The sequence below is a fragment of the Aulostomus chinensis genome, chromosome 11, assembly GCF_037954235.1.
Source record: "Aulostomus chinensis isolate RoL2024-O1b breed Wild chromosome 11, RoL_Achi_v1.0, whole genome shotgun sequence".
Lineage (NCBI taxonomy): Eukaryota > Metazoa > Chordata > Actinopteri > Syngnathiformes > Aulostomidae > Aulostomus > Aulostomus chinensis.
This window is the reverse complement of record NC_141330.1, coordinates 11810325-11836632: the sequence shown is the minus strand read 5'-3', so window position 1 is coordinate 11836632 and position 26308 is coordinate 11810325. Positions and strand designations below refer to the sequence as shown.

Genomic DNA, 26308 nt, shown 5'->3' with positions numbered 1-26308 from the left:
CCAACATAAAATACTTCATGCGCTGTAGATACCACTCATCAGGACACTTACAGCATCAGTCATTCACAGAATTTATTACAGACATGAGACATTGTACCATTGCCTCACGTGAAGCACTCAGAGAATAAACTCTGCAATTCTCCCTTCGAGTAGTGCAACTGACATAAATGTTGCAGCAAACTTCTAACACCACGTCATCATCATCCTGCATCTGTAGATGCTACAATCTTCACAGCAATATTGCACCTTCTTATTGCCAGTATCATGAGGTTGATTTGTGATGCTGAGATAGTTGCCCTGATGTGATGCCAGCTCTCGAGGCACTCAGCTGAAGGTTAAGTAAGCAGACTGCTCTTCACTTCAGCCGACTGTAAGGAAATAAACGAGGAAGCGTACAGGAGGCCGTCACAGCTTCAGAACCAGAAGGGATCAATGACACAGCAGACACAAGAGTAGAAATTAGTGTTTATTTAGTGTCTCAATAATTTAAGAGTGATGAAAAGTGGATTTGGGTGCTCCTCTGGTGGTCAGCTGGTGACCTTACAAGGTATCTGCTGTAGTGATCTAAAGCCTGCCACGCTCTTTGTCTCCAGACATGCTGATAAACTACAGATTACAACGATCCCGGTCCGCCTCGGCTGCCCACTTCGATCCATCGACCCTGAGGTGTCAGTCTGAGGCACACAATGGTAAATAATTCGAGGCATCATTCCAGAGTTGCCTCTTGGGCAGAAATTAGCAGCTCACGTCCGACTTGTAGCAGCTCCTACAAGCTTATTTTGCTATCGGTTACAATCTAAGGCAGACAAGGTGTGGAATTCATATTTAATCTGTGTGACGTGGATCACACAGCTGTGCTCTGATGCCACTTATCCTCTTAGTGTCCAGTCTGTGTACCGACCCTGAAGGCATGATGGAGGTTAATGTTGTAAAGAGCTGTTGGTCCCTCTGTGGAAGTCATAAGAGACCAAGTGTGTCTACGGTGCTGTAGATCCTTCCTGTTTCTCTTTGTAGACCCGCAGCATGGCCTCACACACGAACTGGAACTGACACTGTTGGACACATAACATAAAAAAAAAGCTCTTATTAGTTTGCTGCTTTGTGAAATTCAGGCGATATCCTACATGCTTATTGTCAACAAATACCTTCAAAAAAAGAAAGCAACCATTAACTGATTACAAATATCCATACCGCTTATATCTCTTACAAAGCGGTCCAATGCTGGGTCAAAAAAGAGTACATCTGCGTAACTGTGTTGTAATCTGCAGCTTAAAAAATAGCCCAGACGAAAGCACAATTTAATCCACGCTGAGAAACATTTAAATACAGTTCCCTGCAGCGTTCCTAAAAAATAAATGTCGTATTTGTGTCCTGTTTTTTATATTACACCTTTAATTGGAGGAAATCAATGAAAACGCCCGATTTGTGGGAAATACACTTGTATGAAGTCCTCCCCAGACAGCTGAGAACCATATAGACTGGCTGAGCGCTAGTTAGCTTAGCATAGCGCAATTAATCATCTTGAGTGGGAACTGTTAGCATACTTCTGTCAATGTCACTAAATACACTTTAGAATTAGTATTACTACGGTTTTAAATAAAATTCAACATGAAACAATTTAAAATTGCAAAGATATTGTAGTTTTACAATCTCAAACATATCACCTGACTGGGCATGGGGACTTCATGAGGCCCATCTACAAAAACTTCAAACAAAACATTTGTTGACACCTACAAGAGCGGTTGCTTCTAAGAATAGATGATTTTGCAAAAGGACAAAAATCCTGAACCTGAATTATTTAATGTATGCTAACACTTCCCATCCACTACCATTCATTGTGCTAAGCTAACTAGTGGTCAGATGGTCTCTGTGGGCCAGCTCTCGATAGCACACACAAAGGAGTTAAGACATTTACTGTTTTCCTGTCCGGCTTGGATGAAGGTGTCAAATCGGCAAGTTGCAAAAAAAGTCTGTTTCTTTCAAAAGTGTTCTTTCAGTTCTACAGGCAGAGTTCAGTTCATCATTCTCATCATCATCATCATCATTAGTTCATCAATATCTAATAAAGGGATTTACCCTTCAACAAACAGATTCCGATCCCAGCAGTAACATGAAAGGACGCCCTCTGACTCTGCATGTTTTCCATGACAGAAACTGATGAAGGAAACTTGAGGAAGTGTCCCATCAGCATAAAACACACCACAGCGTTGGTGCCTCAAGGATCAGATCTCTTTTCAAAATAAAGGTGATAGTGGTAGCAGCAGCTGCCTAGAGGGCGACCATAGTCCCCAACACCGCCTCCCATCACAGCGGTGAGTCCCCTCACCAACCAACACAGAGGCGCCATAAACCAGGCCTTCTGACCTGCTCCAGCTCATCAGTATAACTCTACATGAAGGACGCTGCCCAACTGTGACAAAATAAATTCTGACCACAGTAAATGTCACAGTGAGACCTCCTCCCTCTAAACATTCCTGCCCCCTGAAAAACCTCATTGTTAAATCTTCTTAAACTGCCTTATTAAAGCAAAATTTCCTAATTGAAACTAAACTGCAAACACCTAATAAAACATAAAAAAACAAATATTTGACTTTAAAGAAATAAATAATAATCCATACAACTGTTTTTGTGAGTGACTCACTTTCACCATCCTCTTTCAAAACTTTACTCACATTGTTTTAATTACTAATGGTGATTTTTTTTCCCCCTAAAAATATCTTCAGGCACCTTGTAGTTAAAGAGTAAATGAAAAATTTAAATACAATCATTGGAAGCTCTACTTGTTATTCATTATATTTTATACATGATATTAAGAAAATATAGAAAAGTAACCTGGATTACAAAGTAGAAACATAATAAAGATTAGAGACTGCAGTAACATGCTGTTTTTTTGTACCGTGGTCTGAACCATCATGGCTCGCTGATCTCTCAGTGTTTTGACAATGTCCAACGGGAACACCGGCAGCCCCTTGTCCAACAGAGTCAAAGCCGTTTCCATGGTGATCAGAACACCTGTCCGCCCAATCCCTGCACTGAAAGAATGATTCAAAATAAACACAGCATCAAGTGTACAGTAGAGGGGAGTGCCAGATGAGTAAAGCAATGTTCAATTAAAGTACTATGTGTGTGTGTGTGTGTGTGTGTGTGTGTGTGTGTGTGTGTGTGTGTGTGTTTTACCTGCAGTGTACCATTAGTGGCTCTTCACCTCTCCTCCGCTCCCTGACTGAGCTGATGAACAGCAGGAAGTCAGAGGGGTCGTCGGGTACACCGTGGTCCGGCCACGCTACATACTGCAGGTGTGTGACTGCACGTTCCTCACCCCGCTGGGCGCACACATGCACACACACATGCACGCACATGCGCGTGCACACACACACACACACACACACACACACACACACACACACACACACACACACAAACACAAAAAGGAAGGAAATTAATCACAGTGAATGAAACAATTCACAGTTTTAAATGATAAACATGCAAACTTTGGGAAATAAATCCCCCACAGGAGACTTCAACTGTAGGCAGAAATGTGAGAAAGCAAATTGAATGTGTTGTGGAAAAACAGAGCAGGTGAGCTGAGCAGAAGTTCACGTGACCTGTGGGTCACACTGGGATTAGGAAGTACAGAACGACACGGCTAGATGAGAGAAGAAAAATAGGTGGGGTGGAGAGGCGGATAGAGGAAAAGCTGGAAAAGAAGTGAAGGCGGGGAGGAGAATGGTTTAGTTTGTAATGGGCATGTGGCCTGTGAGTCCATGCAGGGATTAACTCGCTCCACCAGAGGAACAGATGGGCACAGCAGTATCTGTGTATGCATGTGTGTGCATTCATACTTCATGCCTCCTTGAACACGATCTGTTTATGTACCTGTTCACCACGGAAGTTAATGTGGAGAGCAGCTCGTTTAATCTGATTATCTACCATACGAAGCGTTTTAGACTCATAAACCTCTCAGCAAGAATGACCAGAAAAATACGCACCTGCCCACCCACACCTATGTAAATGTGTAATGCAAAAGTTAACACACACTAACGCACTCTCCCACCCACCCACGCAAATATACACACAAACACGCCCACGCGGAAGCAACTGTGCTGGCTGTTAGTTTGCCAGGAGTGGCTTTGTCCTGTGGCGAGCTCTGTTGTGTGACATATGGCGAAAAAAACGTGGCACATGTCAGTGCAAACATACAAGCAGAGTATCTTGTTGTTGTGTGGTCTTTGCTCGCAGTTCCACATTGCATCCAACAGAGTGACCCTCCATTCAGGCCTACTTTCCCATATACGTAGGAGAACTTAGGATCGCCTTCAAGTGTGTGTCCATCAAAGCGGTTTTCTCCCGGCTTGAAATGCAAAATGCTCTCCTGAAAGCACCAAGCTATGAGACTTTGAGAGCGATGTGAGTCCGTGAGAATTTGTTGGTGAGGAAATATTTTTGCGTACGATCACGTGATCAAATCGCTCCTGAGGTGTTCGGCACCTTTAGAAGTAGGATATAATGGTATTTGTCCCAACTGTCACATGATTGGATGGCTGGGTAAAAAGTGACAGTGACGAGCACAATGTTTAACCCCAAACTGACGTTTTTTTTAATAATTTTATTTATTTTTATCTCCTGGCAACCACAAAGAAAACACTGGGCTGTTTAAACAGTGTGACCGTGTAAATGCTATTCCAACAGATTAAAAAAAAAAAAACCAAACCCTGGTCCAATGCCAGACATGCTATAGTGGCCCTCTACCATAATGTAATGTAAGTCATTGCCTGGAAAACATCAGTATGAGAGATCGTAGAAACACTATATGAGATATTGTCCAGATAATCCAATTGTCTATGGCATTGTCTACTAATGTGAGGCTTGCTGGTTCAGTTCCTCATGTTGACTCTGGTTTGGTTGACAGTGTCCACACAAGGGCTGTGGTCAACCAAGGAAAATCATAGAAAAATATTCTATTAGCTGATAAGATATATTGATCTTCTCAAACTCTAAATCCCCCCTGGGGAAACTCCTTGCTGTCAGTTTAGAACATGCAGCCAACTCCACGTGTTTCCTCCATCACATGCGGAGGTATCGGTAGAACGGGTCAAATTAGACTAGGACAGCGTGTTTGGGTGAAATGAAAAAAAAAAATCCAAAAAACACTATAGAGGAACAAAAGCACGCAATGAGAATTTACTTATTCATGTTAGACGTGTTGGGGGCAGCTTACAGACCTTCGCTGAAGAGGATCCACTCCCATCTAGATAGGGCTCATTTTAAACTAATAAACAATACTTAGTTTCTTATGATTAAATGCTTATTACAACACATTTTTGATGATTAATTTCTAGTTCAGACATTTTAATAATAATAATTATAATAGAGTGCTGTGTGGTTGCTACTGTACCTGTATATGTGTCAGAGTGAACTGCCGTGTCACATACGCCAGGTTACACTCCTCCGAGTGACACTTTACCCGCATGGGCCCATAATCCTTCACTTCTGGAGGATGCGGCCAGTACTGGTGGCACTTTGTCTGCAAGAGTATCACATTGACTGACATATTATATTACTTGTAGCATGTGTCATCAGTCAGGATACAATTTACTACTGCTGCTGCAACAGCTGCACTCAGCTCTCTTGAAATCAAATCCAACAGCCTGGTGTGTTCCACCCAGCGGACAAAGGTGATCCATCAGGAGCAGGATGTGAACTGATTGTTAATATTTGTGTGTGCATTTACATGAGTGTGTGTGCGCCACCTTTAAGTAGACAGAAAGTCAAGACACTTGAAAATTATCAGAAAAATTATCAATGAATGAGAACATCAGGTTACTAAGCAACAGGCAAGCTAAGACAGAGACAGCATCGTTCAACAAGACCTTGATAGCTCACTGCTTTTGTCTCTGAACATCCTCATGCTGGAAATATTTATCTCATTGGCAGTCAAACCTTACATTTAGCCAATCTCAACACTGTGACACACTGCAACTTAGCCTATGAGTTATTTTCATATGTAAACATCACCGCCGAAGCTGTTAATTACAATAATCCCATATCAAATAAAAAACAACGCAGCATGTAATTATCTGCTGGTAGACGTGCCGCTATAATAACTATGATAGCGAGATGAATAATTTGTGTTTCCTCGTTTGCATTCCTGGACAAAAGTTTACAGCGTGAACATGTAGAAGTCTGTATACCCGCCCCCTCTCGGTCAGAGTCGTGAGCATGATGATGGTGTGTGACTGCTGCTCCCAAACGGTTTGCCAAAAGTGATTGCAGGTCTGAGGTAAAGGACCCTGAGCTGCAACATAACGTAAACACACAGCAGAAACTGGGGGCGCCACCTAAGAAACAAACAAATAAACACACACACAGCCACACAGAAGAGGAGAGTCTGTATTAGGCATGAGACGCGGACAGGACACACAAATCCATATTAGTGATGCGCACCGTGATGTGGCTGGCGTTGATGTAGTCCTCCTGGCCCTGGAGCTTGACTCTGGTAGCATCATCTGAAAGCAGAGTGAGATCAGCTGTGTGTGAGGTTCATAACAGAGCCAGCAATGCATCTCAGGCTTAGCAAATTAAATTTCATGGGATGCTATATGGAGAGAGATCCAGATCAAGGTTAGAGAAGGTGGCACAGAGCCTGGAATGGAGGGGGGGGGGGGGCACCAGAGGGCAAGAGGGCCAAGCACTGATAGACAGCCAGTCAGAAATCTTACAAGGTAAAACATCCTTATATCGATTCTTGTCCATGTTCTCAGGAAGCCGGGCGCAGCTGAGCGACAGGCCGGGCTTCCTCCTGTATAAATTCTAGAAATGACAAGAATGCAAACACACACTCACACACGCGGATAAACACACGTATGAAAAAAACAACACATACCAGAACAGTGATGGTAACTTTGTATTCAACTGTCAGGATTTCTAGTGAAGATTAGGGCCAACATCTGTCCTGAAAACAGCACTTAAAAGGCTTGTTATGATAGCCCACTTAATGGAGCAGGACACTGTAAATCCTACTGAAAGACAAAGATTTTGGTGTTTTAGTCCTCTGTGTAAATACATTTTTGAATATCCATCCACTGTCTAGTTCCCATGTGCACTTAAAATCAAATACCTCAAAGTGAAAGCAGAGTGTGCCTGACTGGATTCCTCTCTCCAGCTGTCTCATTGATTCCTCCAGTGTCGTGACCCGTTCCGACTGGCCAGGTGACTTGTCTGCTTGTGATTGGCTGGTGATAGTGAGGGCGGGGGGAAGCTGCAGAAGGGCTGCTGCCCGACTAGGACCTGGAATACAAGGACATTCAAGGATACGGTGGATATTTTAAAGAGACATAACCTATAAGAGTGCACGTATATATTCTTCTCCACTACTCACCTTTACGTTTGATGAGCAGGGCGAGCTCTCTGGAGTGCGACTCTCTGCTGGCTCTTATGAACATGACAACCTGGTCATGGGTGTGTTCAGAAATGTCTCGACCATTGATGAGCACCACCTGATCTCCCTCCAGGAGTTTTGGGTCACATCGACCTGCCTAGAAGCAATAACCATCATTCAAAAGCTAAAAAAATCCTCTCCACCTTTTTACGGCCCACCACCATAGACCGAATATAACTCTGACAGTCACCCTTCCAAATTCCAGCCTTGAGACGTGACACTTCAGCAAGTTATTGGTGGGTAAAAGACAAAATCCATGATTCTTCCCAGCTCTAAAAAAGTAATTGACAGTGGGAACATTGCACAACTTCCTGTGTATGTTACTGTTTAAGAGCAGAGAAGAACGAGCTTCCTATTAACAACGTTGTTAAGATATGCCTGAGCGAACTGGGAGGTAGAAGGGTAAATACATGATCATATCGTTCTGTACATTTACATTTTTACAAATATCCATCCTGTGCTTTTACCCCGCATCAGAATCTGACATCACTAATATGTCGCAGCCATACTGAAGGCTTCAGTTTCATCATTTTGGGAGTAAGAAGTGATGAAGGTAGAGCTGGAAAACAATGGTAATCCTCTATCCTGATGGACAGGGTGCCTTGGTGGGGACTTGTCAATCACAACATAGACACACCCGTACACACACTCGCAATAATTTACAAAAAGAACATCAAGCTGCATTTAGAGAGCTTGGACCGAGCAACTGAGGCCATAAAGTCATGAGGATAATTCAAATGTTCTATACTACAGAGTTCTGAAAGCAGAACCCCTAGCTGGGAGAGAATCCAGGATGATGGTACCTCCATATTGGCTTTTCAGACCCAGCACCTACCCTCATGTAGCACCCATCAGCCTGTACTGTGCTTATAATCATGAATTTATTACTGACTCATCATAGGGACAACAAACACCTCCACCTGAGTGCGCTCTTACCGGAGAGTCAGGTTTCACGTGGGATATGGCTAGAGGCATCTTCTGATCCACTCCACCCTGGGAGGAGTTAGAAATATTAAACGGAGCAAAAATGGAGTAGCAATACTGAAAATCTTGCCCAGGGTGGCGTCTCAGAGACTCACTTTAACATTAAAGCCAAACTTGCCCTCGTGATCGGGAGTGATGCGAATGAGCAGGAGGTCACCGTCGCCGGGGGCACCCTGCAGAGACACAAGCACTCACAATTACAACAAAGAAATCCACAAAAGCCTGTCCGCTAACACTATCTGTGATAACTGACCTTGTTGTGGTATAGCGAGCTGTGGGTGGTATCCTCGTCTATGCTGTCATCATTTTGCAAAACTTCATTTGGGCCTTGGTACGTCCCAGAGAGGCTGAAAGATTAAAAGATCATTTTCACCCAAACTGAAGATTAAAAAGATGATAAGTTTGTATTTACCATAATATCAAAATGCTGCCTTTCATATTTAAAATGCAAATCTGTGTTATGTGATATTAACTGTGGCGAAGAGTCTCCCTCGCTGTCCTTGCTGCTGCTGACGGACGCCCTGTACGTGTAGAAGACGTCCTCCCCCTCTGACATGTCTTTCAAGTCATTGGAGAGTTCCATGGAGGACGGGCGAGGTTTACGGATACCGTGGCGTACTCGAGGACTCCTCCTGCCGGAGAGACAAAATAGTTCCATGAAATAACTCAAAATTAGAAAGGTAAAGCTCACACACGTAAAGATAAGCGTGGATGTCGTATGCTATACCAGTTGGGGGTGGACGGGGGGGATCTGGAGGGCAGACTCTTTGTCTCGAGGTGCTCTGAGGAAATTGACCTCTGCAGCACTGGGTTCCACACCATCCCTCCAACCACACGTTGGCACACCGGACCACTACAAATTATGAGGAAAAAAGACAATTAACCTGGAAGTTCAGTTCCTATGTCAATCTAAATATCATCATGTCCAGGCGCACCTTTCAGTTTTAGCGTTCCCCAGGCCCAGGTGCTGTGTTATCAGCTTCCTGTAGGACTGAACTGTGCTGTTATTGTGTTTGGGGCTTCTTGCTGAGCGGTTTGAACTGAAAAAGGAGTGATGATCCACACAGGACCGCCACAAGTTCTTACAGGTCTTAGGGCAAGGTAAAAGGAGCGACATCACACAGTCCTGGGTCTCCCCCTGCAGCGTACACAGATTAGCTTTGTAAGCCTTCTTTGTAGCACCAACATTCAAGGTCAGATCATCTCTGTTGTGTAACTGAAAATTCTAAGGTGGCAAAAAAAAATTAACTATTCTCATAAGGAAACACAGAGAAAACCTGCAAAAGGCACGAACATTCAACTTTAAATGATTATTCATGCCAAATCGTCCAATGTCTTATGCATAAATTCCAACAGATTTCCCTACAGACATTTAAAAACAAGATTTGTTCCCACTCTAACTTGAGGTGATCCTCAAGGTTAGCGTTGCCATGGGCTCGCTTGAGCAAAGCCAATGGGATTTTTACATTATATTTTCATGGCTGAAAATAAACTCTATCTTCACAAATGAACAACAGTTTCAAGCGCAGATGCGATCACTAGCAGTACACAGCTAGCGTTATGCTACAAACAAACTAAACACACATGCATGGTCTCTGATGTCTCTTTTAGCCATGACAATGTTTTAAAATATATATTTGTAAATGCTTGAAAATGGACAAATGCTGTATGTAATGATTATGTTACACTGTAGATCAAACCATTAGAATGGCTTTAGCTTGTGTTTACCACAGACATCATTTCAGGCATTCAACTGGAACTACATTTACTTCAAGATGAGGGACCTAGATGTTCAACTGTGCTCACTCTTCCCTGTTCAGGGCTCATTCCTGAGTCGCTCAACTGAGAACAAATGCATGGTAAAGGGACTCACATGTTTGCGCTTGAGATGTATAAGAAAGCGTTTCCTCTTGAATGATATCTTGATGATGTTCCCCCTGCATACGAATAATGTAGTTTGTTGATGACTAATAGAAACAAGCTTTCCAATTAGTGCAACTATCACTCACCAGGGGAAGAAACTGGAGCAAATCATATTACAGAATATTGCAACACCACTTGATGCTAAACCCACCATCAGAGGGGCATTGTTGGTGTCCTGAGGAGGAGGAAGAAGATGAGGGAGGGAGGTAGGATTGATGGAAAGCGCCATACAAGCATAAGTAGGATCAAGAAGAGATGGAAATAACGGAGGTGAACACAATACCATGGCAGCATGAAGCTCCACGCCGTACAACTCCAGTGTCCGCGCCGTGTTGAGGAAACACAGCTCTGCCTCGCTCTGTTTCAGGCCCCTAGGAACACGCAGAGTCACACACAACACGACTTCAGGAAAGCAAAGCAGTTGTTCTTTTGTTTTTTTTGAAAAGCACACTGCATTACTTATGTTGCGGGTGCAGATCCTCCACTTTAGATAGGAAGTCTTCATCCTGTTCAGGGATGAAGTGGCACTTTGACAGGTAACCAGGGAGTCGGGGTGGACAGTGATCGCCCTGCTCGGCTACAGGGAACGGAGAGAGAAAGTGAGCAGCCAGGAAGAAAACAAATAACCAGACATACATCTGGGATGACATCTAGAGCTGCTGCTTATTACAGGCGCTCTCAGCAGGAATATTTACTCACAGTTATTAAGTCATTAATCATTTCATGTTCTACGTGGAGATGACTTACACTGCACAGCATATGAGGCCAACACTACAGCTGCACTCAGCGGGCACTGCAACCTGCAATCATACTCTATGATTACACAGGGTAACAGCCATAAACACACAAGGAAATGTGCTGTGTTAGAGCTTGTGTACTAACCGTCCTTCACGAATGTCACTCCTGATCTGAAGGAAGTAAAGGTGTCTGCGGGGACGAGACAAGAGGAAATTCAACCCATACTTCTACTGTCAGGAAATTTTTTTGAAAGAAATAAAAAAAGGTTGGCATAGAATCTGTATTTTTCATGTGCAGCTGCCAAAAATTCAACTGAACATTCTAAACACTGGCTGCGAGAAAAATGACACGTTACATATAACCTTTACAAAAACGCATAAAATCACCTCGTCTGTTCATGCTGCAGAGAGTTGGGATCGGAAATGAAGAACCTCACTCTGAAGTTCAGATAAAAGGGAGATGCAAGACCTGCAGGGAAATGTCATCATGTCACACAAATGGCCCGAATCTAGTTCACCTCAATCGTCTCTCCTACACTTCCACTCTATAAATATCAGAATATATTTTTAAACACAATATGCTTTACTGGAGAAATCATACAAGGCAAAGAAAATGAATTCTCTGGAGCCAGACTAGTCAGATACCTTTAATCTGTTTCTTCAAGGGTTTCTCGGGCTCCAACCATCTCTAAGAGGAAGAAATTCATTAAGTATAATGGCTAACTGGGGCTAAAAATGCATTTAAGTAACAGTACCCTGTGGTTATCATCGCCTAAACGGCAATCAGCAAGTGCAATATGTTACAACCGGAGCCTGAATGTGCAGCAGATGAACGGCGAGCTCACAGGAGAGTGTGTGTTGGCTGTGATGGAGGGGATGGCTGTGCTGGATTCTCTGATCTGCAGACTGAAAAGCTGCCTCTCTTGCAGGCCCAGGTGGTCGCATACTTGGTCCAACAGAACCACACCTTCATCTTGCTTCTGAAAGATGGAAACAACAAACAAATGCTACTCCCAGCCAAAACTTTGAGTGCTATTTAATCATTTGTACATGTGCAGCGAGAGCTAAATTTAAGCGTGTTGCAGAAAAGCTCAATGTAAAGAGGAGGTAATGTTTGCAGTGCTGTTTGCAGGATTATGCAAAACCACCTTGGTGGTGGAGTGGAGGGGTGGAGCATGAGCCACGGGAGAGCCAGTTAAATTTTGAGGCGGACACATGAATTATTATTCTCTTTCCTTCATGTTGAAATGCTCAGAGTAGAATTCAGGGCAGGGATGCACCGATTGAGAAATCATAAACTGACAACTGATGTGTTTTTGGTTTTGTTCTGACCTTTCTTCCCAATATTTTGTGCATAGGTAATAAAAAACATAAAAATAACGATTTTTGTGCTTTATCTTAAATGACAAATCCAATCTTGCACATTTCTGAAACAACACTGACAAGAACCTTTCATCTGAACCCTTTGGCCACTGCTGTGAAGGTCATCTAATTTGCCAACAGTAGCCCATCCATCCATCCATCCATCCATCCATCCATCCATCCTCTACTACTTATCCTGTTCTGCAACCCTTAACAAGATAAGTGAAAGAAAATGGATGGGGGGATGGATGTTTGATAACACAAACAAATATTTTATTGATACCACCATATACATCACTTGTCTTTACCCTTATAAAAATTGAAGATTGCAATGGCACTTCAATTAGGACCAGTCTAGTCCAAAATGATAGCATATTGTTTTGGACTAGACTGGTCCTAATTGAAGATTGCAATGGCACTTCAATTAGGACCAGTCTAGTCCAAAACAATAGCATACTGTGGAATCATAGGCTACTTAATTACCATTGACAGTTTGGCTCAGTTTGAGGGCCTCTTTTTTAATCACACCAGCAATATGATAATATGCAATAGTGGCTTTAAGCCTCAAAACAAACCAGTAGTAGACATGACTTTGTTAGAAACACTTCATATGTGATAGATAAATACATATGAATGAGAAGGGGTACTAACTAATTGTTTCTAAATCTAAGTTCTATCATTATCCCATATGTCATCTTAATCCATCCTCGAGTTTTTTCCAGGTGTCCTGCTAACAGACGAACCAACCAGTGTCAAGGATCACATAATAGGCAAAAACACAGTTAAGTATCACAACTACGAACGTGTGCTTAAAGTACAAGTAAGTGTATCGGTGGTTTACGTTGGTGAGGAACAGACAGGCGTTCACATCGATCAAAGGAGGACTAGGATGTTTTGGTGTGGTTGGACCTTTCCATCCAGCTGATCTGGACAACTGACTCGAGAGCTTCTCTGTGGTGTTTACCAGCTTCACCTCTATTTGGACTTGTTATCGTTGCAACATATTGTTTTATCATGTGTAATTCTATCAAATGCTCTTACTCACAAATTTCTTGTTACACTCCTGAGATTTTTTTAAGCCCTCGGTTTGGTCTTAAAGACTGAACAGAAGCACAACCTGATGGCTATATGTACCTGGCGGTCAGCCAACTGTTCAAAGACTAAGAGATAGACTAGAAGAGATACACAGGAGGTGCCAGGAGCAAGTACTCACTAAAAGCACTCAGGTTATCATTCCCATTTTTAAGACTTAATTAAGGGTTTGAAATGTCCTTATGCGCGTGAGAACAATTCATGAATGAGACCCAGTGATGGGGACCGGTCTAGCCTGCTACACGTTTATAGCAAAGTATGGTAAAACATAGACATGTCAATCAATCAGACGGTCATGATATGTTATTTCTCATTAAAAATAGAAACGTCTTTATGGATTTCTCATGAAGATTACATGAGCCTGGTCAAGAGGTCCGTGCTCTCTGAGTCCACTTCTACTTATTCTTTCAATGAAAGCTGGTGATTTTGGGATTAATATGAATGGTTGAGGCAGCACGGTGGTGCAGTGGTCAGCACTGTCACCTCACAGCAAGAAGGTTCCGGGTTTGAGTCCCGGCCCAGGTGCGGGATCTTTCTGTGTGAGTCTCCATGTTCTCCCTGTTCCTGTGTGGGTTCTCTCTGGTACTCCAGCTTCCTCCCACAGTCCAAAGACATCAAGAGGGGACGAGGCTGATTGATACTCTAAATTGACCGTAGGTGTGACTGTGAGAGTGAATGGTTGTATGTCTGTCTGTGTTGGCCCTGTGATGGACTGGTGACCTGTCCAGGGTGAACCCCGCCTCTCGCCTGAAGGCTGCTGGGATAGACTCCAGCCCCCCCCCCCCCCCAACCCTTAACAGGATAAGTGGTAGAAAATGGATGGATGGATAGATGGATGTAAATCATACACAACAAACTATTGAATATATCCAGGAAAAATATCATTTTTAGAGCCAATCTGTAGTAAATATTTTATTAACCACTCGGAGAGATAACCCACAGCTAATTAGCATCCCCTCCCCTTTTCTCTTGTCACATCCTGCTACCAGAAGTATATTAAGAGCTCTCTGCAGCAGGGAGTCTCTACTGTTTACTGTCAACTGCTGTGAACAAGTGTACACTTGCAGCAGCAAACACCAGTATTATGTGTTATTAAATCCAGCAAAAATCCATCTCAGCTGGCCTTACTTCTTATTCAGAGAGAATACCAAGAACAGAACATGAAATCTCATCAATACACAACAATCACAGGAGTATTATAAAGAGAGTTTAATGCAGGAATCCATCCGCGCAGCACTGGCCCTGCTCCCCCATGCTTTCAATGAAAATACGGCACAAAAGCTCCAAGAAAGCAATACTGTGATTGCCTTCATACTTGTGTGTAAACCTGTGTGTGTGTGTGTGTGTGTGTGTGTTTGTTTGTTGCTAGACTATACTGTATGATATGTTGAGGATGTTAAGTGTGACCGAAAGCTGCAGCAGGTGAACTTGTCCTTGAAAACCGAGGTCAATGTTGAACGGAAGACGTGGATCGATACGTTGACAATACGATCAATAACAGAGCGCAGAGACAGAGAGGAGCATCATACGATCTCCTGAATTACAGACAGGAAACCGCGCGCGTGTGTGTGTGTGTGTGTGTTACACACGTTGACTTTGAAGGTCTCGATAGTGCCATCAAGCAGCTGAACTAGGCAGAGCAGGTCCGGTTTTGGCATGTCTGTTACCACGGTAACTCTGCCTCCCTCTCAAGACAAACACTGTGCTCTTAGCTCGTCACTAAGAGGGGACCTGGAAACACACACAACCACAAAAACAGTGTCAGATGTTTCCAGACTGTTGTGTACCAATGAAAGCACCTCCCTCAGGATGACACTGCATGGTGAGTAATGTGTGAGCTGGTTGGAGCATCAGGCCGCAGTGAGTAATGCATCATGAATGCGAAGGAGTGACTCTGAGTCTGTGTGTGTGTGTGTGTGTGTATGTCTGTGTGTGTGTCTGTGTGTAATTCCTTATTATTTGGCCTGGGTCTGAACATGTCCCTCTCCTCTCCCTGCTGCTCTCCCTCTGTGTCTCTCCACCTTTCACAAGCAGCTGAATGATAAGAATGTTAAACATTTTCAGAGCTGAACACGCCCCTCTCCAGCTATAAGACAGATCTGACGGAAACACACACATGCAAGAATGCATGTGCGCACACTCCTAAATTACAGTTGAGAATCTTTGTGTGTGCATTAGTATGCATGCGAATGTACTCACATGTGTTATGTCTTTGTTTCCAGGTGAACATTAATGTATCCAGGCTGCTTGTTTCTGAATGGACGGACACACACGGACACACACACACACACACACACACACACACACACACACACACACACACACACACACACACAATGTTGGAGTTAATGTTTGAACACAGCGACAGACTCTGAATGTATTAAAACAGAGCTGGTCCTAGTCCGATGGCTTGTTTTCCATTGCGAGCCTCTTAGATTTAACTCTCTAATGAATTAACACGTCAGTGTAACACGTTACAACGTCATCATCGTGCACATGCTGACTTTGTGTTGGCATGAACAGATTATTACAGACGAGGACGTTGGAGCTCAAGGCTTATGATGATTTCAACACACACAAAGCCCATTTCTGCCATAATCTGATCTGCATTTATCAAAAAATGTAAAAGTGAGATTATAAACACCTACATCGAAGTAACTAAACAAGGCCCATCAGGAAGTTTAAGGCCATATTTAGGTGTTCCGGTCGTGTCAATAACTCTGCTGTGACCTCGCTGTACTTTGAGCCACAACGCGAACAAGGAACCTGTTGACCACCTGAACTTTCCTGCAGCTACACCCAAAAGGAGGAACACAACGCTGGCCAACTTTCCTACAACCTCGGACGTCCTTGTCCCGAGTCTAAGTTTTCTTAGGGCATAAATAAAAGTCGTTTGTACCTCAGTCGTCCCGCTTCAGAGACGGATCATAAACATCAGAGGGGCCGCTGTGAAGACTTCGGGACGGCCGGGGATCGGAGTGCCCAGGTAGAGTTTAGGTAAATATCCGGGACAGTTTCTCATGCCTGCTGCGCTGATTCCATACGGCCCCGCCCCTTCGGTGAGCGCGCTCAAGAGAACAGCCTGGATGGGAATCCCGCGCTCACAGGGGCGCGCACGCAAAGCGGAAGGGGGGGGGGGGGGGTTCCAAAATCATCACCCTCTTAAAATAATTGCCTAAGCCACTTTTTTGACAATTATTTTTAACTAAAAAACTTCTTTATGATGTTTTGTCTCCAATTTTTTGTGTTTTGTGAAAAACTTTAACAAAAAAAGACAGGCGATTATTTGAAGAATGCAACGATATGCTGGATCTACAAATTATGAAAAATAATAAAAACATGGAGAATATGGTTGCTATTTATCATTATTTTCTATATTTTAGTTTTCCTGGATGCAGTAGTTCTGTTGTTTAGGTTATTAACTCAAAGTTAAAGTTGCACTGGGGTATAAAATGCTGAAATTAGTTAAGCTGCCCCTCATTTTAGTATGTTTGCCATCTTTCTGTCTTTCAACTTATTCAGCCTCCCTATTTCTCTCTTCTTTTCTGTCTCCACATGTGCTGCTGACATGTGCTGTGCTTACTTAGTCAAACCATATTTATTTCTATTCCCCCCTTTTCTTTTTTGTGTTCAATTGTAAGATGGCCCTGGGTGAACGGCCACCCCAGACAAAATGTATTCCTCTCATTTTTCAATTAGAATAAGGAAAAATGATTGATAAGTACATACTAAATTCAACTACGACTATGTACCAGAAAATCAGTGAAAAAAGAGTGTTAAGAATTGTTATATTTGTATTCACTGCAACATTAGGAAAGGTAAACGTGTATATTTATGTGTCCCCTTCTGATGATTGACTGATTTGGTTCATAAAAAAGCTGCACAGTAACAATAAAATGCGCTGTATTTCCTAATTTAAAAGAAAATAAATCACAGTTCCTCAGAAGACAGAAAGTTGCCTCTATTTCCTCTGGTTGTCTGTCGCCATCTAGAGGACAGATGAGGTACTACTGCTGTCATTGCATACAGTAAGCGAGAACAGACAGCTGCCTTTCAGGTGCTGTGGTAGTCAGTTTTTGTCGTCGAAGGGGCTCAGAATTTACTTTTATTATCCAACATCACTTTAAAATCTTCCTGTATTTTAAATGACTGACCAATCCTTGATGGTCGAGAAACTACAGGCATGAAAACCAGCCATCACATTGCTCGAGTCCCGTTATGAGACAGGGTTAATTTGGAATTCAGAATGATTAAAATGAGACTGGTGCTCGAATGCGATGATTATTTGAGACGAGAGACAATGTAGGTCCATGGTAATGGAGATATTTGGAATTGAGGTCAGAGGTCACCGGGTGCTTCAAGTGTTGTGACGACACGGTGTGTTCGAATTTGGTCAGCTTTTCATCATGTTGGTCTGAGTGCTGCAGCTGATCTGCTGCTGTTCCTGGTTGCCGTGGAGTCATGAGACATGGCAGCTGCATTCACTGTCAGCTGTTGTTTGCCCACAGCTAGCAAAGGCCAGTGTCCGTCAGCATGACGTCAGTGTGACAGGGGGGGGGGGATGTACACAGAGGGAAGTGGGTCCAACCAGACTGGTTCAATTCCAGGTGTCCACTGTAACAAGAAGGAACCGCCCCCTGTTGCTGTCTGAAGATCATCTTTCTGCAACAGTAATGAAGACACCCTGTACCAACTCTGCCCCGAACTCTAAAATTAGACCCCAGAGACACAGGGACAAAGTTGACATAATTTCAGTATCACTGACACTTCATACTTCATTTATCCGGGTCACACCACGATATTCTGGTCTTGCACTGGAATCGTCAGCCACTGCATCTTATTTCCATTTTAAGACAATACTTCCAGTTAAGGATTTGGGTTCATTCGTGTTGTGACACAAGTTCATGTCTTTTCTTTCTGTCCAAGAAATGGGATTTTTTTTTTCAAGAATAGTTTTTTGTTTTTCCTTAATCCAACAGATGTATTTTTCTCTTTTATGCTCATTTTTTAATTCACGAATAAAAACACACTCTTAAAATACAATATTAGAGCATCAGAGGTTTTATTTGTCCTCACAAAGCTATTCTGTCTCTTTAAGACGACTTAGTTGTTCCCTGTTGCTATTTTAATTTATTATATAATCACAGTTTCATGTCAAATTGGGATTATATAATTCAATCTGCAACAGGACTATTTGGATATGATTGTCAGAGGATTACGGAGGGTTTAAAGCTGTGTAAAGCAACAAACCTCCATAGCTGTACTGTAAGTGAACGTGACACACTACAGCGGTGTTCCTGAGGTCACACGTCACAGTCGTGAACAGTTTCCCAGGCGTGCAGCAGCCATATGAGACAGATACCGAGCGATCAAACGCTGGAATGTTGACATGCATTTCCTCTCACTATACAGACCATGACCTACTAACTTAACTTAGGCCCCGGAGCAAACCTTGTCCTGCAAAGCATCGGTCATTACAAATGAAACTGACCTTCCACTCTCCATGCTTGGATTGAGGTTCAATAAAGGCACAGAAAGACAATAATTTACAGTCATTGAAAAGAATATATGTATTGATTACTTTGTGGTGAGTGACCTTTTTCTTTTTTATTCGTATCCCATTAAAATGAAAGCACTGTACTTTCTGCCTCACTAAATTTGCCTGAAACTGCTGCATTACCATGTATTTCCTTTTCAATGAATGTTCAAAAAAGGCAAGTGGAATGCAAAAATTATTAAGGAAAGTTTTGAAATGTGGGAAATGTAATTATATTTTCAGAACTGTGACTTCAACATCAGTCAGTTTCTTAAGTGGTATTTTATTTGCAAGGTCTGAATTACAGTCATACTGTACTTTCCGTTTTCTCTCAAATTTGAGAAGCACAACTTTACTCGCAAGTAAATTCTTTGGTGATAATGTAATGGTGTCACTGAGGTTACTTTTGGGCCTTCTCTCCTAACCGGGGATTTCACTTGGGAATTTATATTTTAGGGAACTTTATGTTTGCTCCGCTACCTTTTGAAGGGAATATATGTCTAGTATTTTACTGCATTACATTCGGTTACTTTGAAAAAGAAGATTTTACATAGAAAACACAGCAAAACCTGATTATATACATTCAAATATGAAGACTGCCAGCACAACTCAACATGGCTTTTAATGGTTTCAAGATTAAAAGCTCCCAAGTACTGAAATACACAAATATTCTACAGAAAGTATAATTTCATTTTTGATACTTAAATAAACACTATATCTAATATTCCTCTAATTTTACTTAAAAAAGAAGCCTTTCGCCAGAGCATTATTTCATCTGTGTTCTTCCTCTAGTATTCAGTGTACTTGTACCACCCCTGCACTTCTTATCTTATTACGCACACTGTAATGCCTTTAGTCAAAAGGAAGGATGTGTCCGATGCTGCCTTTACGTGCTTGAAGCTATTTCACTCAAAGACTGAAGTACTTGCATGACCACTTTAAAAAATAAATCTTTTTTTTTGTCCGTTACTAGTAATTTTTTTTATTTATATAAGTATGTCGTTTTATTTAATTTAGTCGTGAGGACTAACCTCCCTTTTGGCTTCAAACAGCAAGTTCTACAAGCCATCTAAACTCAAAATTCGGAGGGTCCTTAAACGCAGCATTGTTGGTCATTTGTGTCCACTCCGCCAAACATCTCCGTCTTCACCCGGCAGTTTGACGAGTGCGGCTGCACTGTTGCTCTGCTCTCTGTCAAAGTACCAACTTTTGTATTTTCTAAAACTCCTTCGCCAATTGGTCAAGATGACGGTGACTGACAAGAGACCGATGACTTACGCCAAAATGAGGGGGGTGATGTCGTTTTTCTCAGGTATGAACGTACGTTTTCTTTTCTTATCTTTTATTTACTGTAGGTCAGGTTTTGTTCATATGCTATCTGAAAGAATAATGTCAAATTATAAAACGATGTGTAAATATAGTTTACACCAATAATACTTACAGGTTACAGTAAGGAAAAGTGTCTTACTGTGACAAAGCAGGGTAAAATACCACCGTAATGTACATTAAAGTGAGTATTTGAATGGTGTAAAGCTTGTCAAAGCAGTGTCAAACCTGGTGTTAAGAGTCCCGCTCTTACTCAATAAATACAGCTGTTGAGCTCTTATGTAAGGGGCACTAAGGCCTGCTTGTCTTACAGCTCTACTCAAGGGGAAGAAAATTGGCTTTGGTGACTTCTTACAGAAATGGGCCTCCAGTCAACAGCTCTGCCAGCAGTAAGTGTCCATCCATATCGTGTTTGTTGAAACGTGAATCTCAGAAAACACCCCCGCCCCCCAAAACCCACAATTTCTGTTATCATGATTGAAGCCTGGATGCCCAGAAGATCCTTCGACAACAGAGCAAACAGAAAAAACAGAAGGAGAAAGTCACTGTGGTGAGTATGGAGGGTTTTATTTTTTTTTAAAAGACTGTGCGTGTTGAAAGGAGCTGAAACTAAATCTGACCTCCTGACCCCCCACCTATCTGTGTGTTGTCTCTACTCAGAAAGCAGCAAACCATGAAACCTCCCGGTGAGTACTTTTTATCTAGAGATGGAGCTCATGGTAGAGAAAACTTCTTATGCTGGAAGAATACATTTAGAGGAAGCCGTCCGCAGAGAATTTAAACGCATTACAAGACCGGAGGCAGACGGTACTGTAATAGGGCATATATCTCCGCTGGGGGGTTGAATCGAGGGCTATCAGCTTGGTTGTACATGCCTCAAAGGATAGTTTGCATGTTTGAGGTGGGATGGTATAAGGTAGTCATCCATAGTAAGGGTATTATTTTCAATATATATGGGTCAGTGTGTCTTCCATGCACAGAGCCAACAGCTCTCACAGCACTGAGGACGGGGTCAGCTGGAAAAACACATGTTCTATCCACCTAAAAAGAAAGAGAATACCCACTTAGATCTATGCTATATTCCTACCATTTTGCCTGGTTTACTTTGACTGTCAGACTGTCTTTACCTTTGGCACTACATTTTTCTACCCTAGAGTGTCCTTCGTATTCCTACGCATGCAGGACCACAGATTGACTGTTGTGCTGCGAAGGAGGAGGAATACGAAGTAACTTTGTCTGAGGGTAAAAGTTAAAGAAGAGTAAATGTGCAAATGTAGTGAACATATTAACAGATACCGATATTTCTTGGCGAGATTTTATTTAGGTGGAAAAAAAATAGATGTTTCTAAAGACCCTGTCTTCAGCGCGCATAGCACGCACCTACCCACACCTCCTGAAGGTAAGACTCATACTATTGATGATGACCTCATATGACCCCACATCAATAAATCTGAATTATCCCTTTAATTTTGTTGAGGTTATTTTTTTTTTAATTTGAAGTTGTGATATCATTTATGGTATTTGGCAAAATTATGATTCTTGCCATTATTCCTTATTCTGTTGTACCTGAAAACCGTATTGAAATGTTTTTGTTTGAATATGATTTGGGTTATCTGCAACACGATGGGACTCTATATTGATGCATATTGATGCTTAAGCAAAAGCCATATTGTGATTTGGATTATATTTCGATTCATTCTCAATTTCAATTTATATATCATCAATTGCTGAACTCTAGTACCAGGTATTAAACACTGACAGAGCCATTGGAGTATTGATGAAGTCGGCAATTGTAAAGTATTTTGTGAATATTTCTTTACAGCCACAGAGCCATCAGATCTGAGTGTGCAAGCTGCAATTAATTGATGGCGCAGAATACTGGCTCTTTAACCATCTGCAGCCGTTGAACCAGTGCGTGGCTCAACACAGAGGAGAGTGCTCCTCATGTCATGACTCAGCAGTTTACTCACAACTGGAAGAATAGGGTTACTCCTCGTTAAAAGCAATGTGCGTATTTAGGATCAGAAGGACAGGTTTTAATGAGGATGAAGGAAGCTATAGAAAAAGAAAAGACACCATCCCCTGCCTACAATACTTTCAGGAGTGTTAACAGTCAACCACATCTGGCTGCAGTAATACAGAATTACAGAGTTTTTACTGTGTTGTTTGTTGCCTTTCACATCACGTTTTCTTTCATCGTGTCAACCAGAATGAAACCGTCTGACTTTGACTACCTCACGCTAATTGGCAAAGGAAGTTTTGGAAAGGTGAGATTTGGATTCATGTGTTTTTGTGTTTGTGAATTTGTTGTTGTTGTTGTTGTTGTTGTTGTAGTGATGTTAAATGTCATAGGTCAACATTCACAGGTGCTGCTGGCAAGACACAGAAAACATGGAGGCTACTATGCTGTGAAAGTGCTGCAGAAACAGATGATTGTTAAGAGGAAAGAGGTAAAGATCGATCTTATCTTGTCTTATCTCATCTCATCTCATCTCATCTTATCTTGTCTCATCTCATCTCATCTTATCTTGTCTTATCTTATCTCATCTCATCTCATCTTATCTTGTCTTATCTTGTCTCATCTCATCTCATCTTATCTTGTCTTATCTTATCTTATCTTGTCTTATCTTATCTTATCTTGTCTTATCTCATCTCATCTCATCTTATCTTGTCTTATCTCATCTCATCTCATCTCATCTCATCTTATCTTGTCTTATCTTATCTTATCTTGTCTTATCTCATCTCATCTCATCTTATCTTGTCTTATCTCATCTCATCTCATCTCATCTCATCTTATCTTGTCTTATCTCATCTCATCTCATCTCATCTTATCTTATCTTGTGTGGGTTTGCAGCAGAAACATGTGATGGTTGAGAGGAGCGTACTTCTCAAAGGACTGCAACATCCGTTCTTGGTGGGACTCCACTTCTCTTTCCAGACACCTCAGATGCTCTACTTTGTTCTGGACTACGTTAATGGCGGGGAGGTAAAGAACTACAAACTTTCGTTAGGTTTTGAATCATGTATTCATTTTCCAACACGTACCCAGGACCTGGCTCAAGTGGCAACTGGTTCATCTTGACAGAACACACACACATTTTGTAGGGGGAAATATGCTAGTTAGCTTGGCACAATGAATGGTAGTGGGAAGAAGTGTTAGTATAACATTAAGCTAACTAGTAGTTAGCGGGTATCTGGGGGTCTCAGCTTCCAGGACAGAAGGTTATCTATCTTCTTGTCTTGGCTCTTTGTAGGATATCAAACTGTATTTCCCCAAAAAGTTTGTGTTCCTTTCATCAAATGCTTGAACCATCAGAGGCTTGACTCTGAGTTCCCTTTGAAAATTAGTAATGAAATAAAAGAAAACAAAACTACAGGATGAAGCCACCAGATTTATCCCACTGTACCCTGTTAAGCTTCAAAAATGTCAAAAGTGCTTTCTTAAGTTTGATATTTGCTCATTTGGGGAACTTGTGTGTGACCACGCATCTCATCTGGTCCCCAGCTTTTCTACCACCTTCAGCGAGAGGGTTCATTTCCTGAACCCCGGGCTGCTTTCTACACTGCAGAGATGGCCATGGCACTGGGCTACCTCCACTCCTTAAACATAGTTTACAGGTAATATACAAGCTTTGTTGACACGCCACTCTAGTCACTAATTCAACTTTTTTACAGTTACAAAAAAAAAAGCTTATCTGTCATCCAAGGGCATGGCAAGTTACCTTAGCACACGTTTGTCAGTCAGTGTTTTGTTTTGTTGGCTGAAGTTAAAATGCATTTTTTTGGGATACTGCATCAAATTACTGTGCCTGTCAAGAAAGTAGTTCTGGTTGAGTATAAACGTACAATGTCTCATAATTTTGAACTGTTATTTCAAAAGAAACCTTATCAAAACCTTAGTTATATTAATAAAAGCAAACACTGTTTTGGAGAAAGGTATATCTGATTACTTTAGAGAGTTATATTAACACTTCCAACCCACCATTCATTGAGCTAAGCTAACTAGCAGAATGCACAGCAGAGAGACAGTTATCTATCTTCATGTCTTGGTCTGGGAAGGATGTAAATTAAGTGTATTTCCCCCAAAAGTTGACATGTTCCTTTAATAATAGTCAAGAAAGGTGGTGATGTCCACTTTTTTTTAACCAGTCTCTGGTTTTATGAATCAAAAGTCTAAACCAGAGGTTGTTAAACAAATGTTTGAAGTCATATAAAACAGTAGTATTTGGGTCGACCGTCGAGTGTGTTTTTAAGATGAGGCAGACTTCCCAACACCCATTTTTGCATCTGTTTCTGTCTTAGAGACCTCAAACCAGAGAATATCTTGCTGGACCGTGAGGGTCATGTGATGCTGACTGACTTTGGACTTTGTAAAGAGGATGTGGCCATAGGTGGGATCATGCAAACATTCTGCGGGACTCCTGAGTACCTCGCTCCAGAGGTGCTACAGGGTCACACGTACAGTCCGGTAGTAGATTGGTGGAGTCTTGGCATTGTTGTTTTCGAGATGCTCTATGGACTGGTGAGCAAAAGTCTTTACACAGAATTCACCTTTTATAACCTGCCGTTCTTTTTTTTAATATTCACTGTGTTCTTTCCCTCAGCCTCCGTTTTATAGCCACAGCAAAGCAGAGATGTTTGAGAACATCCTTCATGCTCCTCTGCGGCTGCGTAGTGGCATTTCTCCGGCTGCCTGCTCACTGTTACAGGGCTTACTGGAAAGAAATGTGTCCAAACGCTTAGGACAGAGCCGTGACCTTGTAAGTGTCACACGATAGACAGACAAACAGAAATGAAAGTAAATACATATGACAACAGTGACTTATTTCATCGTATGTCCAGTTGGAGCTGCAGGAACACCCATTTTTTGCCTCCATCAACTGGGATGACCTCCTGGCTAAGAAAGTCACACCCCCCTTCAGCCCCAATGTGGTACGAGTGATACAGAAAATATTTAGACCATGTTTTGACTCTGTTGCATTGCATACCTGAATATATGTACCTCTCTTTACAGTCAGGTCCGTGGGACATCAGCTACATCGACCCCGAGTTCACACAACAACCTCTGCCTGCCTCCGTGAATGACAGGTGCAAGGTGGGCGGGGCTAATGAAACCTTCTTTGGATTCTCTTACATGAACCCAGTGGAGAACATGGCTTCACAACATCACTAAATCCTCCTTGGAAAATTGATTTTTCAACTATTTATTTATTTTTATAGCATTAAGTATTAAATGTCATGTATTTTTAAGGCAAGTATTCCTCACACTACAGTGTTTACATTTGATTGTGTTCATGACTTTGGGAGCCCAGGTGGTTGTCTATTGTGTCGCTTACCAACATGGGGGCCGCTGGTTCGGTTCCCTGTGTTGGGTGTCCATACAGACATAATTAGTATGCAGGTGAGATGAAGGTGTGTCCTGGTCACTGCACTGGTGCCTCCTCTGGCTGTTGAGGGAAAAACACGATCCCCATGTGTGCTACATCCTCAAGGTGAAGCTCCTCGCCATCAGGTAAAAAGATAGAACCGATAACTCCATCTGTGATGGATGAAGCTAGTGGCTGAGGGGGTGGGGCATGACCAGGACAGCCTTGTAGGGTGAATTGGTAATGTATGTACAATCAGAAGGAGAAGGCAAAAAATAAATTTCAAAAGCTGACTATTTTTAACTTGCCAAGATTATTGTTGTGCCTATTTAACAAATTAGAAAACTGATATGGAATAGGCTGGGAACGACTTAGATGTCTAGTCTGTCATGTGTTAGAGGATGGTAAAATAAACTGAATTCCTCAAGTGGTTTTATTGTACTTTTTTTATCTGTAGAATATTCAATAAACACGTATTCCAAGATTCACATATTAGACTCTCAGCCTCTTCAATCACAGATTATCACACAGCACAGGCTGTCTT

The 26308-nt window shown here is 42.1% G+C and overlaps 2 protein-coding genes across 2 annotated transcripts; one reads left to right on the top strand and one right to left on the bottom strand.

Moving 5' to 3' along the window:
- Positions 1–441: 441 nt before the first annotated feature.
- Positions 442–16580, bottom strand: ptpn3 (protein tyrosine phosphatase non-receptor type 3). The gene is made up of 27 exons (XM_086218521.1): positions 16436–16580; positions 15736–15789; positions 15126–15267; positions 11928–12062; positions 11728–11770; positions 11470–11551; positions 11228–11272; positions 11093–11145; positions 10805–10922; positions 10629–10716; positions 10432–10520; positions 10296–10359; positions 9358–9560; positions 9150–9275; positions 8896–9054; positions 8676–8769; positions 8518–8595; positions 8375–8431; positions 7379–7535; positions 7118–7287; positions 6720–6810; positions 6445–6506; positions 6192–6338; positions 5396–5524; positions 3178–3323; positions 2897–3032; positions 442–1052 (listed from the first exon to the last, which is right to left on the bottom strand). The coding sequence occupies exons 3-27, from the start codon at positions 15192–15194 to the stop codon at positions 978–980; spliced, it is 2616 nt and encodes an 871-aa protein (XP_086074647.1). The 5' UTR covers positions 15195–15267; positions 15736–15789; positions 16436–16580; the 3' UTR covers positions 442–977.
- Positions 16581–20034: 3454 nt separating this feature from the next.
- On the top strand, positions 20035–26262 carry sgk2b (serum/glucocorticoid regulated kinase 2b). Its single transcript, XM_086218519.1, has 12 exons — positions 20035–20384; positions 20712–20787; positions 20882–20948; positions 21059–21084; positions 22608–22665; positions 22765–22848; positions 23253–23384; positions 23904–24016; positions 24701–24920; positions 25003–25158; positions 25241–25330; positions 25413–26262. Exons 1-12 carry the CDS (start codon positions 20318–20320, stop codon positions 25569–25571), a joined length of 1248 nt encoding a protein of 415 aa, XP_086074645.1. The 5' UTR covers positions 20035–20317; the 3' UTR covers positions 25572–26262.
- The last annotated feature ends 46 nt before the right edge of the window (positions 26263–26308 follow it).

Excerpts from the sequence above, each read along its gene's own strand:
- ptpn3 (XM_086218521.1), bottom strand. The coding sequence starts at position 15,194 with ATGCCAAAACCGGACCTGCTCTGCCTAGTTCAGCTGCTTGATGGCACT. Across the intron at positions 9,055-9,149 it reads CCCCCGTCCACCCCCAACTG|GAGGAGTCCTCGAGTACGCC; the intron begins GTATAGCATACG and ends TCTCTCCGGCAG. Across the intron at positions 7,536-8,374 it reads ACGTGAAACCTGACTCTCCG|GCAGGTCGATGTGACCCAAA; the intron begins GTAAGAGCGCAC and ends TATTGCTTCTAG.
- sgk2b (XM_086218519.1), top strand. The coding sequence starts at position 20,318 with ATGACGGTGACTGACAAGAGACCGATGACTTACGCCAAAATGAGGGGG. Across the intron at positions 22,849-23,252 it reads TGATTGTTAAGAGGAAAGAG|CAGAAACATGTGATGGTTGA; the intron begins GTAAAGATCGAT and ends GTGGGTTTGCAG. Across the intron at positions 25,331-25,412 it reads CCCCCTTCAGCCCCAATGTG|TCAGGTCCGTGGGACATCAG; the intron begins GTACGAGTGATA and ends CTCTCTTTACAG.